A 14,305-nucleotide genomic window follows, 5' to 3' on the forward strand; every position below is an offset into this window, starting at 1 on the left:
ATGACCGCAGTGTACCCATCTTCCAATGGCCGCTTCTAGCAGGATAACGTGCCATGTCACAAAGCTCAAATCATCTCAAACTGGCTTCTTGAGTTTGGAGGTACTCAAATGGCCTCCAGAGTTAGCTGTCCTCAATCCAACAGAGCACCTTTGGGATGTGGTGAAAGGGGAGAATCTCATCCTGGATGCGCAGCAGACAAATCTGCAGCAACTGTGTGATGCTATCATGTCAATATGGACCAAAATCTCCGAGCAATGTTTCCAGCACCTTGTTAAAACTGAAGAACTAAGGCGTTCCTGAGGGTGAAAGGAGGTCCAAACCCGTACTAACAAGGTGTACAAGTGGCCTGTCAGTGTATTACTTCATTCAACAGCTTTATTTTGGCTAAAATGCTTTCCTTTACTTAAAACGGTTCATACAATATTAAACATAACTGGATGCTCTTTAATCTCGTGGTTCCCAAACTTGATTTAGAAATGATTTATGATCCTGCACTAACAGCAAGGCCTGGGCAAGTTTTTGAGAGGACTGCCAGGTAAACCTACGGCACACCGAACACTCAAACTGCCAAGACAAACACTGCATAATTTGGTGGAGTATATCTCATGTCTCAGGATCACCACAGTGGGTAAAGAATACAGAACAGCGTGCTGTGTGCTTCTGACAGTGTGATAGATTTAGATAAATACCTACAAAGAGGGAGGGGGCAGGCCCTGGTGACAAAGTTTGGGAACCACTGCTTGAATTTCATTTAGTGAATTAGAAATCTGTTAGCAGGCCAGCCAGCACTCTATTTGGTCTGATTTGGCCACTGGGCTGCAAGCTGAGTATCACTGGCCTAGGAGACAGCTGCAAGAAAGTGAGAACGTATTTAAAAGAAGCATTTATACATTTAAATTCATGTTGAACAGTTTAGGATGCTTTTAAACTGGAGGAGGGTGGAAAAATAGGTTTTAATACTCTGAAATACATTTGTAGTTTTACTACTGGAAACCATCTGTGAACCCTTTGATGCTTTTTCAAAATTCTTCACATTTTCCAGCTGGAGGCTGAGGAGGAAAAAAAAAAATAGGCTAGGTCACTGAGGCTCCACATGAGAGCCACTGGCAGACTGGGACTCCACACATCCTCAGACAAGACACACTTAACATTCTTGGTGTCCAAAGCAGAGGTCATGCTCTGTGGGTATTTCAGTGGGAGATACGTGGGAATCGGGAGTAAGGAAACCCTCAAGTAAAGGGGGTATGTGTGTGTGTGTGTGTGTTCTTGAATGTGTCTGTCATTAGCACGTTAAATGACAGAGGAAGTCCATCCATCACACATGACATGACTGCAGAGGACATAACCGCCAGTGGAGGTGTAATCACTTCCTGGCGCCCGGTGCTTTGAGCGCATGTATGTCCAGGAGTAGGTAAGATCAAATGCTAATTGGTCGTGACTGTTTCCTGTGGCCACATGAATACCTTTAATTGGCTGGTGAGTGATGGGCAGTTGGCTGGTGAAATGCCGCTGAGCCGTCTGGCCCCTACGAATGTGTCTGCACTTCAAAAGGCCCGTCCCCTCAGGGTCAATTCAAATGTCATAACTCGATAGGCACTGATGGATCGTGAAAACGAGCAACACAAATGGAAGCTTCATCTCTCTGTCTCGTTTGGTAATTATCATGTGGCCAATATTTCTCTGTACAAATGTGGGTATTGTGTTCCTGTGCTGGATGACTCAGACTTTACCAGTCAGGGGGAGAAAAAAAAATATATATATAGGGCTTCATTCCTAATGAGAACACAGCTATTTGAGAACAGTGACAGCAGCTCTATTGGCTGGCAGAACTGCAGAGAACATTACAGAGTAATTAGTTCTCTGAAGATTGCTTCTCTTACGTAAAATAGGGTGTAACTCACTAATGAACAATAAAAATAACTAAATAAAAGAGCACACACCCTGTGGCCTCCAAACTTCCCGGGGAAAACCTGGAGGTAAACAAGTTGCTCAGAAGCCTATAAATAAAGTAATTAACTCTTCAACTGCTCCACTGGAGCTTCTGCACGGTCAATCTGCAGAGGAGTGAGTCGGCATCCTTGCCTCGCCCCTCCCCTACTCACTGAACACCAGAGCTGTAAATAAAGAGAGAGCGGTTCTGAGCCAAACGGTCCAGCTGGAGGCAGGTGTAGCCGGGGTATGAAAAACAAGGAACATAAAAAAAGAGTTTTCCGTGTGAGAAGGCAAGGGGAAGGTTTCAAGGGGAAGGTTTCAAGGGGAAGGCGTGAGCCTTGTAGAGAGCGCGAGCGACAGAAAAAGAGCAAGAGGAGCGGCCGGAAGGAACGGCGGAGGCGCGTTGTGACTTCCCCTTTATCAGCTGATATATATGCATGAGGATTTCCTCATCATCTCCGCTGTCAATTTCCCATCCCTCTGATATTTGACTGACAGCTCGCATCAGCACCAATAAACCTGCACATCATTTCAGGAAAGCTGCCCATCGCGCTGAATGGAGGGCAGAAACGGAGGGAAAAAAGTTAATTTGTTTTCCCGGCGGCTGCCGACAGTGATAGTGCCTGTGTCTGTTTGCTTCCGTGGCAAAGTTGTAAATTAGAATTGGGCCTCAGTAGTGAGTACAGGAAGCTGCTTCCTCTGAGAGAAAGCGCGTTTTCAACAACGGTTAAAAAAAAAAAATACTTGGCAGCTTTTTATATGTAGGGTGACTGGAGTCTTACCAGAAGCAAAATTGGGCACAATTCTGAATTATGACAAGAAAAATGAAATGGCTGTCATTATAGGACTACTTTTTCCCCTCTGTGAAGGGTGATTCACTGGTTGCTGTTGGCAGTATTTTAATGTAATAGCATGTAGCTTTAAGAGCCGCAGTAGTTTAAATAGCAGGGACTGACTTTAATAAATTTGCGCATTTGTCACCATAAAAACAAACACAACAGACCAAATGATGAAGCAAACATATGCAAAAACTAATACAATACTTCCTAGCAGTGCATTTCACCTATCAAAGCAATCTGGCTATTCTCCTCTGACCTCTGGCATCAACGACGTGTTTTCACCCAGAGAACTGAAGGACGTGTTCTCTTTCTAGACCAAATCCCGGTAGATCAGCAGCTTCTCATAACATAACTTTATGCTATTCACCTGAGAGCATCCTGCCTACTGTGCATATTCGAACCCTTTATGGTCATAAAATGAAAACCATTGATTGTTATAAATAATTCAGAATTTGGCTGGACACTAGACTCACTTTTAAGACCCACGTAGAACCCTCAAGAAATCTGAGTGATGCTGTCTTGATGGTAATGCTGTTTATATGCTTTCCCCTCCACCTTGAAGACTCTTTATTCCATTTATTACAGGGTGCTGTGTTTTATCACTAACAACTGCAGAAGGCAGCAGTGCTGCTTGATGCTTTTCTATAAGGCTTGAAAATGGGCCTTTTTAAGTTGTTTGTTCTCAGGTCTCTCTTGAAACAGGACAATGAGATTACCTGTTTAAATAAACTATTTAATAATCCGAGCCCTCAGATATGCATGGTTGCAGTCTCTCATTTTAATCCATCCAACCTTTGCTCAAAGCATGCAGCAGGGAGAATATACTCTGCAAGGCTTTACATTCCCTAGGAACACGTATTTAAGGCAGCCCTGATTAGTACGCCATAGCTGTTGTTTCATGCCTGTCAAGTGTGCAAAGGAAGTGATTTGTGGTTTTGCATACATTATTTATGGAAAGATAAAGAGATGAATAGAGGGAGTGATAATGCTTATCCACAGGAGATATCCTGTGAGCAAAATATATGGCCTTATGCATATTTTACAAAAGAGAATCCTAACATTAATAAATGCTGTCTTGCAGACTCCGCTCTGTATCAGCGCAGCTAACAGCCCTTAAATGCCAGATGAGATGTTGGATCAAAGAAATCCACCTGCAGTGCATTAACCCAACGGTGGGATTAGGTAATGCGCCTCCAATTTACCCCATCACAGCTTAGAGTCACTGCTACGAGGCACCCACACAAACATGTCAGAGGGATTTTGGTATGCCTAAAAACACGGCTGACAAGTACGGCCCATTCAAAGTCTTCCTTTCCCTTCCCGCTGGTCTTAAGGTCACTTGGTGTTTAAAGTCACCGCGGCACTGTTGTGGCCTCTTTCAGTACTCCACATTACTATATTTAACACCGATGGCAGGCCTTAATTTTCTGGTTTCTTTCAAATAAACAAACAAAAAATCTCATAGTTACAGTGCCACAGGCAGCGACAGCCATTCATACCAGCTCAAACCTCACATTTAAAGAAGAACATGTCTATGTTTAACGTGGCAGGAGGTTTTTTTGGACCTTGCACTGCTCATTAGCGCACTTGATAGCAGAAAATTATGAACTTGTGTGAATTCACGCAGGACTCGGGAGCTAATTTTATCCAGCTTTGCTTTGTTAAATCAATAGTTCGCTCAAGGACAGGAGGGAAATGAACTGGGGAAAAGATACTCAAATATAGAAGGCTGAGTGAAGAAAAACAAGAAGAGAAAAGAAGTCAAACAGGACAAAGAAAAAGGGCATGAGGAAAGTTTTAAAGAAAGGACATTTGAGGACACTCTGAGGAGAGAGGGCTCATCAAAACTAAAATTGGAAGAGCAAGGGCTCAAGGAAAGGGAATGAGGAGGAGGAAGAGAAGCGCGCTGTAACAGCAATAATCCATCAGAAATCATCAAGCATCGAGCTCCTTCAGTTTGACACCAAGACTTTGGTTTTTGCAGAGCACAGCCCACCAGTGCCTACCTTTCCCACCTCGCACATTCTGCCGCTCTGCGATAGGATAAGAGCGGAACGGACGGCGATAATTGGCTTGCGTCACTGTCGGATTTCTCCCGCGCTGGAAACAGAGAAGCGGGGGAGAGGATATACTGTATGATGCTGTATGTGGGATTTGTAAACAGCAGATCAGAGCGTCGACTTTCACGTCCCCAGAATGGGCTGAGGGGTGTTTGCGTGCCGTGGCGGCAGGAGAGACGCGCTGATAGCGACAGCTCTGCACTGATCCTGACTGACGGACTGACGGGACGCGAAACAGACGGGATGTGTCAGTGCCCAGCGGGGCCGGCGGGGCAGCTGAGCAATGACACACCCGGTGACTGGTGACAAACGCTCAAGCAGATGGAGTCACATGCATCTGTAAGCAGGAAAAAAACAAACTGTGTGCATACACACAAATTCACCATTCAGTGCAGACTAAATGTCACTTGGCAGTGACACGGAGTATGTTACGCACAACCCTGACCTCCTGATTAAGTCATGTTGGATAAAACCATAACATGTCTAATCCTCCCATAAAAACAAGACCGAGTTTGAGCTCACGCAGCTCAAGCTGTGCACACAAGAATTAACGTCTTTATCAACTTTCCGAGGCTGAGAAGCTTGTAAAAATATCACTTTGGGGTACGGTGCAGAGGGAGCTCTAGCTTTTACTTCCAGAAAAAATAAAACCGTGGGCGCAGGTTGTTTTTTTTTTTTTTTTATTACAATCCAAAAGTGTAAGATAAATATCCTTTTCTGATAAGGACATCTGAAACTCCTGACCGGGCTAACATCTCTTGTTCTGCAGATGTGGCAGCGACGTTGAGAGAAAACATAAGAGCAGCCTAGTGTTAGCCTTTCTGCGGTCTGTCAGCAGCACAGCCCTCGAGGCTACGTCCTGGGCAAAGACTTCACTGCCGCCTGCTGAATACAGACAAGACGAGCAGTCAACCGCTACTGAGGAAGGTCTGAAGGGCACTGCCATTTGTCTTGGCTTATTTAGCAATCAGGGAGACAAGACGCGAGCAGGGGCTTTGAGAGCACGGTGATGAAAAAGAGGAGAAGCCACATCTGAGCCCAGAACAGGAGGGGACAAGTGCAGAGAACAGAACACACTCTTCCATCTTTCACCTTAAGATGAGCCATCTTTTTTTCCTTTTTTGGCACTTTGTTTAATTCAATGGGAGTTTTATTTTTCCACACACCCTCCTCATCAGTTTGGACAATTTGACAGTGAAATAGAAATAAGGAAGCAATGTCATTCCAAAGTCGATTTCATAGCAGTCCTGGAGATGCGAATCACAGCAGCTTCACCGGCAGGTGGAGCAGGCCCAGCTGACTGTACCAGGAACCAAAAAAAAAAACCCACTTGGTTGTTGCTGCTGTGACTGTAATGCTCATATAATAACACAAACTATGGCATAATTGCTCTTTTTGTATGCTGTTGTACAGTTACAAGATTGGAGACTAATAGAAATATATACATAGGAGTTCTATGTATATATGGATATGGATACCCCCACCAATCTGACTTAAAGGAGTAACTATTATAACTCCCTGTGGTGGTGTTTATCTATTGAATGAATCTACAGTGAAATGAATGGAAATGAAGTAACCTTCAGGGAAAAGAAACTCAATGGTGGGAACTGACACACAGTGGAGGGAAATAAATCAGCAACTACTTAATTGAATAAATACACTATTAAATTTGAATAACAACACACACTGAAAGCACAATGAAGTGAGTACGCACATAATTAATGCAAGTTTATTCTTTTCTTTTTTTACCTTAAATGAACACTTTTATTAGGCCAACACCTGCAATGCCGTACATGCAAGGCTATGAAATAATACTACGAGGATCACACATGAGTTTAGCAAAAACAAACGCTCCCCACAACAAATATGTGATTTCCAGAGGTCACCTTACATCCAGCTGTTTGCGACGCGCTGCCGCCAAAAACAACTCGCTCTTCAAACACTGCTGCAGCTAAGCTAAATATTTACGGCCACTGAAAGGACAGGGCCGGCTTCCAACATTTGTCGTGCTAGCTGTTGCTGTGCACACTTTCATTGCCGAGGTAAATTGAGGTCACATGTTTATAATTTGCCCTTTCCCTAATGCTGCCACTGGAGTAAAATAACATTTGAGAGCTGCAATCAGATTGAACAGCGCAATACTCCAGCTAATTAAGTCATATTTCAAGTTCAATAACAATCAAGGCGGACGGATAAAGGCCAGGGAGAGAGAGAGAGAGAGAGAGAGAGGCGAGTGTGCGGTGCAACAATCTGGAAGCTTTTACAATAGTCGGGGCTGTTGTTGGGTTAGGAGAGGAGTCCAAGCCTGTGCAAGGACGAGCAGCGGGCTGGTTTTGATTGTTTCTGACTGCTGTATTAAATTAACAACAAAATAAATAAAAGAGTGCGAATAAAGAGAAGGTCCTAGTCTTTGTGTGCGCGTGTGTGTAACTACATATGGGTGTGTGCCAGATGCATTTTTCCTAATACTGGAAATGTAATAAATAAAAACAACCCATTCATAATGAGAGAGGAAACTGCCAGGTCAAGACGGAGAGAGGGGGATGGAAAGAGAGCGTTTAAGGCTGAAATAGAGAAGCAAAGATCCACATGCTGAACAGAAAAGTGTATAGCGTATATAGAGATTCATATAAACTTCATATGAGCACAATCTGTCGCACAGAATAGGTAACAAAGCAGTCTCCCCCCCCCGAGTAAATCCAGCTCTAGGTGAAGTGGATTTTAGCTGTACACTCAACTACAAGCTGACATGTGTTCTTGTGTGTACCTCCTCCATGTGTGTCCTTCATCTTGCCCTTCCCATCCCTGCCCAGCTCTCCCCTACCAGGCTCAACGTGTGAACATCTCCTCCATTACTGCCCTTGACACTGTGGCCGATTGGATTCTTATCTGCCATCTGTAGGCCAACGCTCAGCTTGCGCTATCTCTCGTCACGGCCTAATTGAATCTCAAGTGTTGGAAGTGTAGTGATACACTGACCACACCGTGTCACTGCCAATAGATAAGGATTGCTGCTGGAGGGGATTGGATCGCCGCAAATCACGATGGGGACGTGTTGATAACGGGGTGACGAGCAGTTTGGGCTGGTACTGTGTCTGTGCGGACTTTGCTTGGATTGAGAAATAATGGATACCCTCCATTACCGAGAAGGCTGTGCTCATATCCAATATCGAAGATCCCGTAATCCTGCTGTGCTCACCGAGGTAATTTGTTGAAACTTAACCAAGGAAAAGGAGGCCAGAATGCTGCTTTTGTCCATTGATTCCTGTGTTTACAGGAGGGATGCACCTGATGTTTGGTTTCCCCTCACAGCTACAAAATGCACATCTGGTTTTAACCGGCAGGCAGACCTCGAACTGAGCAGCAGTAGAAAATAATACGGTTTGAACAAAACAGCATAAGTGATCAGTTTCAGGTCAAGATTCAGGAGTGGTGATCACTTTAAACTTGGAAAACCAGAATAGAAGCATATTACCTTGACTAGGTTTGTAACGCTAGGATCCATTAATGTTCCCATCAGTCGTTTATAGGACACTTATTACCACTGCACCAATTAACGCGCTGCACTCCTGCCAGGACACGCATGACAAGATAACGCTAATGTCAGCACCTTATTGGACTCTGGAACTGAGAATAGCTCGGGAATAGCTGTTTTCTTTAAAAGTGTCAGTTACTGTCTCACCAACAAGTTAGAAAATAGCTGAGTATTAATTCGGGGTGTTATAAGTACAGTATTAGGCTGTGAAGACCTCCTTACCTTAAGAGGCCAAATCCTTTCTTTTTGGTCTTCTTCTCCGCGTCCTCCGCATTATTTTCCGATTTCTTCCCCCCTTTGTTCTTCTTTTCTTTCTTCTTTTTTACTTCCTTCTTCTTCTTCTTTTTTCCATCATCTGCATCCAGATCCTGGCGAGACGAGCTGCTGGCGGGAGTCTCGTGACCGGAGCTGTGGTCTGACAGGTCATCGTCTGGCGAGGTAAAAAAAAAAAAAAGGTGTTGGGTAGGTGGGAGGGCAGAGGTCAGAGTAGATGCACGGACAAAGCTGGAATACATACTCCTGGATGCAGCTACACCTACATGTCAGGTTTAGAGACTCTGACTCACAGGATTTCATTTTCTCACGTGTAAACCATATACATCCCTCATCCCACACGTATGTGTGCTCACAATTTAGAGCATTAAAAATATGCTGCTGTAAGATATAAAGTTGTTCTTTCCAAATTGCTGAGTGGATAAAATCATGTAGCATTTCATTAAGGTACTTAGGCTAAGCACTGTACCTTGGCAGGCCTCTGGTGCTTTTTTGAGTGCCAGTGTGTTATAAAGCTTAAAGGATGTGCATTGGCAGCGTAGTCTCTCATCTAAATGGGTACAGCGACTAGGAAGGAATCCCAGTCATGCATTAAAAGAGAACATTCCTTACAGTGGGCCGTGTTGTTGTGTCTGCCCCTTTTTAGTAGTGCCGATTCAGTATTTCTGTTTTTCTACTGGGGTCTTACCATCTTCAGAAGGTCCGTCGTAGGACTTGTCAATGGCGATGCGGAAACTCTGGTTGCATCCCCGCCCCCGGACCATGTGCGGCCGTGGGCGATGAAAGGGCACTTGTGCTTGGATGTGACTCTGCTTAACCTCAGACATGGCCGTCTGGAGGCTCTCCAGGGAGCTGGACTTCATGAGGCCCAGGGTGGGGCCCAGTGCGCCTCCTTCTGAAGGCTCTGTGAGACAGAAGAAACTCAGCTATTTTCCACTATTCCAGCATATATACTAGAGGAGGAAATTAAATGACAAGAATGAAAGAAGCCTGGCTGATGGACGGAGCAGCGAGTTTTGCTTAAATTTAGATATGCAGCCACTTCTAAATTGACACAAAGCCTTTATTGAGATCATAAGCTTTTAGGATGAGCCAACCCACTGCTTGCAAAACATTAAATTTGAACCCATCTCCTACAGTAATATTTCCTTATTTAAAGAGCATCTGCATTAAACTTTTTAAAATCTCTGAGCTGCCTACAATTTAATTTGACTTCAATTTATGTAAGAATTGGTGCGGGGGCTGGGACAGCAAATTTTAGATTAGTAGAGGGGGGGTGCACTCGATTTAGACTATATTTGATCCATTAGTGTTGCCCACTGCTTCTAAAGACAGCATTATAATGTAGGTGATATATTAACTGGTCTCTAGCAAATGGTCGGCACATAATTAGCTCATTATTGTCCCTTGAAAGCTGTGAATCACCAATAAACAGAAGCCTAAAAATCAAGCTGAGTTCGCCTACTGAAAAATACAGCATTTGGAGTGAGAGCTTTAACACACCTCACCTAATCCTAAATATTTCTTTTCTTACTTAACAACCAAGGTAACCTTATGGTATCTCCACACACAGTAGAGTAAATACAATGCTTTTTTTAAAGGAATACAGCAAATTTCAATGGGAGAAACCTGTGAGCCAAAGTGAATCTGACTACTGCTGCTACTAGTTGCTGACAGCTGGAGTTCCAATACAAAGAAAACACCACATCCATCCATCCATCTCAAAAAAAAAAAATCATGCTGATATCTACACTGATATGGACTGGGTAATGTGTTAGGAATGAAAGGATGCCACATCGTTTGATGGAAATGAAAATGATCAACCTACAGAGGCTGAATTCAAAAACACCCTGAAAAACAAAGTGAAAAAATGCAGCAGGTTAGTCCATTTTGCTGAACTGTCACTGCATCAACTCAAAATGGTACTCAGTAGTTTGTATGGCCCCCAAGTGCTTGTATGCAGGCCTGACAACGTCGGGGCTCCTAATGAAAAGATGGATGGTGTCCTGGGGGATCTCCTCAGGGCATCACTGAGCTCCTGAGCAATTTGAGGTGCAACCCAGTGGTATCGGATGGACTGAAACATAATTTTCTAGAGGTGTTCTATTGGATTTAGGTCAGGTGAGCGTGGGGGCCAGTCAATGGTATCAATTCCTTCATCCTCCAGGAACTGCCTGCATACTCTTGCTACATGAGGCCGGGCATTGTCATGCACCAGGAGGAACCCATGACCCACGGCACCAGCGTAGAGTCTGACAGTGGGTCCAAAGATTTCATCCCGATACCTAATGGCAGTCAGTTGTCGTTGCCTTGCCTGTAGAGTTCTGTGCATCCCTCCATGGATATGCCCACCAGACCATCCTTGACCCACCATCAAACCGGTCATACTGAACGATGTTAGAGGCAGCATAACGTTCTGATGAGTTAAGGACCTTCTACGGCCCCGTCCAGCTCTCCTAGAGTAACTGTCTGTCTCCTGGAATCTCCTCCATGCTCTTGAGACTGTGCTGGGAGATGCTGGGTGCCATCCTGGAGGAGCTGGACTACCTGTGCAACCTCTGGAGGGTCAAGGTATGTAGGAAAAAAATGTCAGTGTCCTCCACCTGTAAAACATTCCTGTTTTGGGGGTTGTCTCTAGTGCACCTGTTGTTAATTTCATTAACACCAAAGCAGCTGAAACTGATTAACAACCCCCTCTGTTCCTTAACTGACTAGACCAACATCCCAGAGGATGAACTGACTTGATGCTGCACTAAAAAGTGTTCTTTTAATTTTTTTGGAATTATTTTTGCTATTATATGGAATGAAAGTTGGAAAAATATGGAGTAAAACTTGAATATAAGGAATGTGAATATCTGAAATAAAGTTTATAATTTATGGAAGAAAATCATCAGTTGGTTTTAATCTTGTTGTTACAGTTTGAAGTCCAAATCGCATCACCTTGAGGATCATCTTTCCAACACTTTCTTACATTATTATGCATAACTGTACACACACACACACGCTTAAATTGGTCATAAACTTAACTACAAACTGTAAATATCTCAAGGCCTGAAAAAATTAATTCTCACATACACATTCGGATCAGTCGGTATCAGCTCTCACACATTTTTATGTTGACATATGGAGCTTTCCTGAATGAAGCTGAGAAGGGTTAAACTCAGAAATATGAAGCCATGAAGATGAAATGTAGAGTGAAAGGTAAAGGGAGGGAGGGGAGAGCGTGAACAACAGGCTTGACAGAAATGGGGAGAAAGTCGGAGTCCTATATGAGCAACATAAAAGAGGGGAAAAGAAACGATGAATGAGGTGAAGCGGTGCAGGCACAGGTGAGGAGCAGCACTATGGGAACTGACAGGCTCATGCATAAGCAAGAGACAGGGGGAATAAATGAACTGCCATCATACTGTACTCGGGTATGGCCTCCAACTTGAGAGAGGAAGAAAGGGGAGATGGAGGAGCAGGAACGCAATGAAGGCCACAGCTGATTCAGCAGGGGATTGGAGAGCAGGGGGAGGAGGGACCAGGAAAATGCTGAAAAGGACTGGGAAGATGTGAGGAAACGCGGAGCTGTAAGGAAAAAGGAGGAAAGCATGAGACAAAGAAAAGAGAGGAAACGTCATTTAGAATAAAGTGCTGTCAAAGGCGCTCGTGACATCCAGGCTCGGGGATGAAACTCAAGGACAGATGGACCAAGGAGGGCGAAGAAAAATCACTTTCAACACATGGAAGCGACTAACACCCCCCAGTTACGTATCACAACAGAACAGTGACTCTTCAAAGAAGTTACAGACAGGTTGCAAGCAGCGTTTTCACTTTCTGAAACTCTTCTGTGGGGATGACTTTCTCGCATCGTGGCACTCACTGCTTAAGACATATTTTTTGTCATTTCAGAGGCTTCAAAGCTTCGAAGCAGAGCAGGGAAAAAAAAAAATAAGGGGAAAGTGAAACTGAAGCGGCAATGGAGTCGAAGGAGGAGAAAAAGTAAGCAGAGCGTTGCTGCCTTTTAAGTCCTAAATTGACTTTCTGAGAGGAAGTGGGATTTATGGGGAATAAGGGGTTATAAATAGAGGGGGGGGGGCTCAGGAATAAAACGCTCAATTTGAGAGGCAGGATTTGTGTCACAAATGTAATTACGGCTGTCCAGCTTGCAGCCTGATAGAATTAAGCTCCTTGCCAGTGCACTGCTGCACTATGCAGAGAAACTGTGTGTGTCTGAGCGTGTGGGCGCGTGTGTATGTACGGCAAAACGAGAGAATTCGGTTCCAAGCTCCAAAAAAAAGAAGAAGAAAGTCATGATACTGCCTGCGTGAGATAGTGGTGTGTGTCCTTGACCGCCACAGATGAAACAGAAGGGGGGGAAAAAAAAAAAAAATATGAGCACAATTTTGCTGGAGTGTGTTTGTGTGCATGTTGCGGGGCTGCGAGTGCACTCATTCCATGCATGTCAGGCGATTGAGGCTGGAGGTAAATGAATAATGAGGGTTTAATAGGATGGATGAGCAGGGGAGAGGTGGCTATCATCGCCAGCTCGATCCAATGGAGGGTGAAATCAGCGTTTATCACATATCGCTGCCCGCTGTGCCAGCAGATGCTCTCACGGATCCGTTCGCATCATGTCAGCCTGATTGCCACTGATTCAAGCTGGTGCACACATTTGACAAACAGCCTAATAGCCAAAAAAGGAAAAAAAAAAGAGAGGGGGGGGGGTGAGGACGACAGGCAGTGCCCTTCACAGCTGCAGCACCCCTCCATCCAAGATCAAGAGATAATGTCACGTCTTACTTTTAGCTCACTTCTCAAGCAGCGCACTTCTGGTTTCATAAGGAACTTTTTCCACCGGAGATAAATGCTTAATGACAGCGAAGCAAAAGCCGGGATGGAACCATCGGTGCGGGAGGAGAGAGTGATTATCATTATATTATTATTCAGAAACAAACTCAGTTAAAAGAAACAGGAAAAAAAAAGGGACAATTTACAACTTGCATTTCAGTAGAAAACATCCAATTACAGCAGCAGTCTAAAAAAAACAAAAACGACTTTAAACAGTTCTGCAACAACAAAGTGGCTCGAATCTCTGTCCAGCATCTCTAAAAGCAACTCAACGCCCCATAATTTGCCTCACAACGTTAGCACACTTTCTCCCAATGCCTCTGTGCAAAGCAGTTAATTTCCCCCGAAATGCGCCTGCATTGCTTTGCCCACTCAAGTCGTTTAACTTTGATCAGCGGGAACTGGGAACTCGCTGCCTCGCAACAATCCACTTTCCTTTTATTTCAGCCTGTATTCCTTTACTTAGTTGCCTGGATTAGAAAACAAGGGTGTGCCCGTGCTTTCAGCAATCAAAAAAAAAAAACGAGCTCAGTTGTTGCTTTAGGATATTTGTATCAATTTGAACCTCTCGCACGATTCCCATCACTCCACGGCGCGGGCCGATCTGTGAGCACTTGAGGCTCAGAGGCTGTGTCAGCATTTAACGGCACCGCCGCGTTTCCGGTGTAAGCAAACGAGCCACAAAACAGAAATATAATGTCAAAAGGTGCCAAAGATGATCATCGTTACAGCTGACGACCATTACGTAAATCTAATCTGCAGAGTAATTAAATGATCCAGGATGTTTTTCAGTGGAAGAATGTCAATTACGCTGTTTTTAAACAGTCATTTA

The 14,305-nt window shown here is 44.2% G+C and overlaps 1 protein-coding gene across 1 annotated transcript in view; it reads right to left on the reverse strand.

Moving 5' to 3' along the window:
* Positions 1–14,305, reverse strand: part of pard3ba (par-3 family cell polarity regulator beta a) — a 173,841-nt gene that overhangs the window by 60,400 nt on the left and 99,136 nt on the right. The window contains exons 18-19 of the mRNA XM_030749983.1: positions 9,329–9,544; positions 8,590–8,797 (exon numbers count right to left, since the gene is read on the reverse strand). Coding sequence (XP_030605843.1) covers positions 8,590–8,797; positions 9,329–9,544 — 424 coding nt within the window. The remainder of the gene's footprint in view (positions 1–8,589; positions 8,798–9,328; positions 9,545–14,305) is intronic.

This window comes from Archocentrus centrarchus, chromosome 2 (genome assembly GCF_007364275.1).
Source record: "Archocentrus centrarchus isolate MPI-CPG fArcCen1 chromosome 2, fArcCen1, whole genome shotgun sequence".
In the NCBI taxonomy this organism is placed as follows: Eukaryota; Metazoa; Chordata; class Actinopteri; order Cichliformes; family Cichlidae; genus Archocentrus; species Archocentrus centrarchus.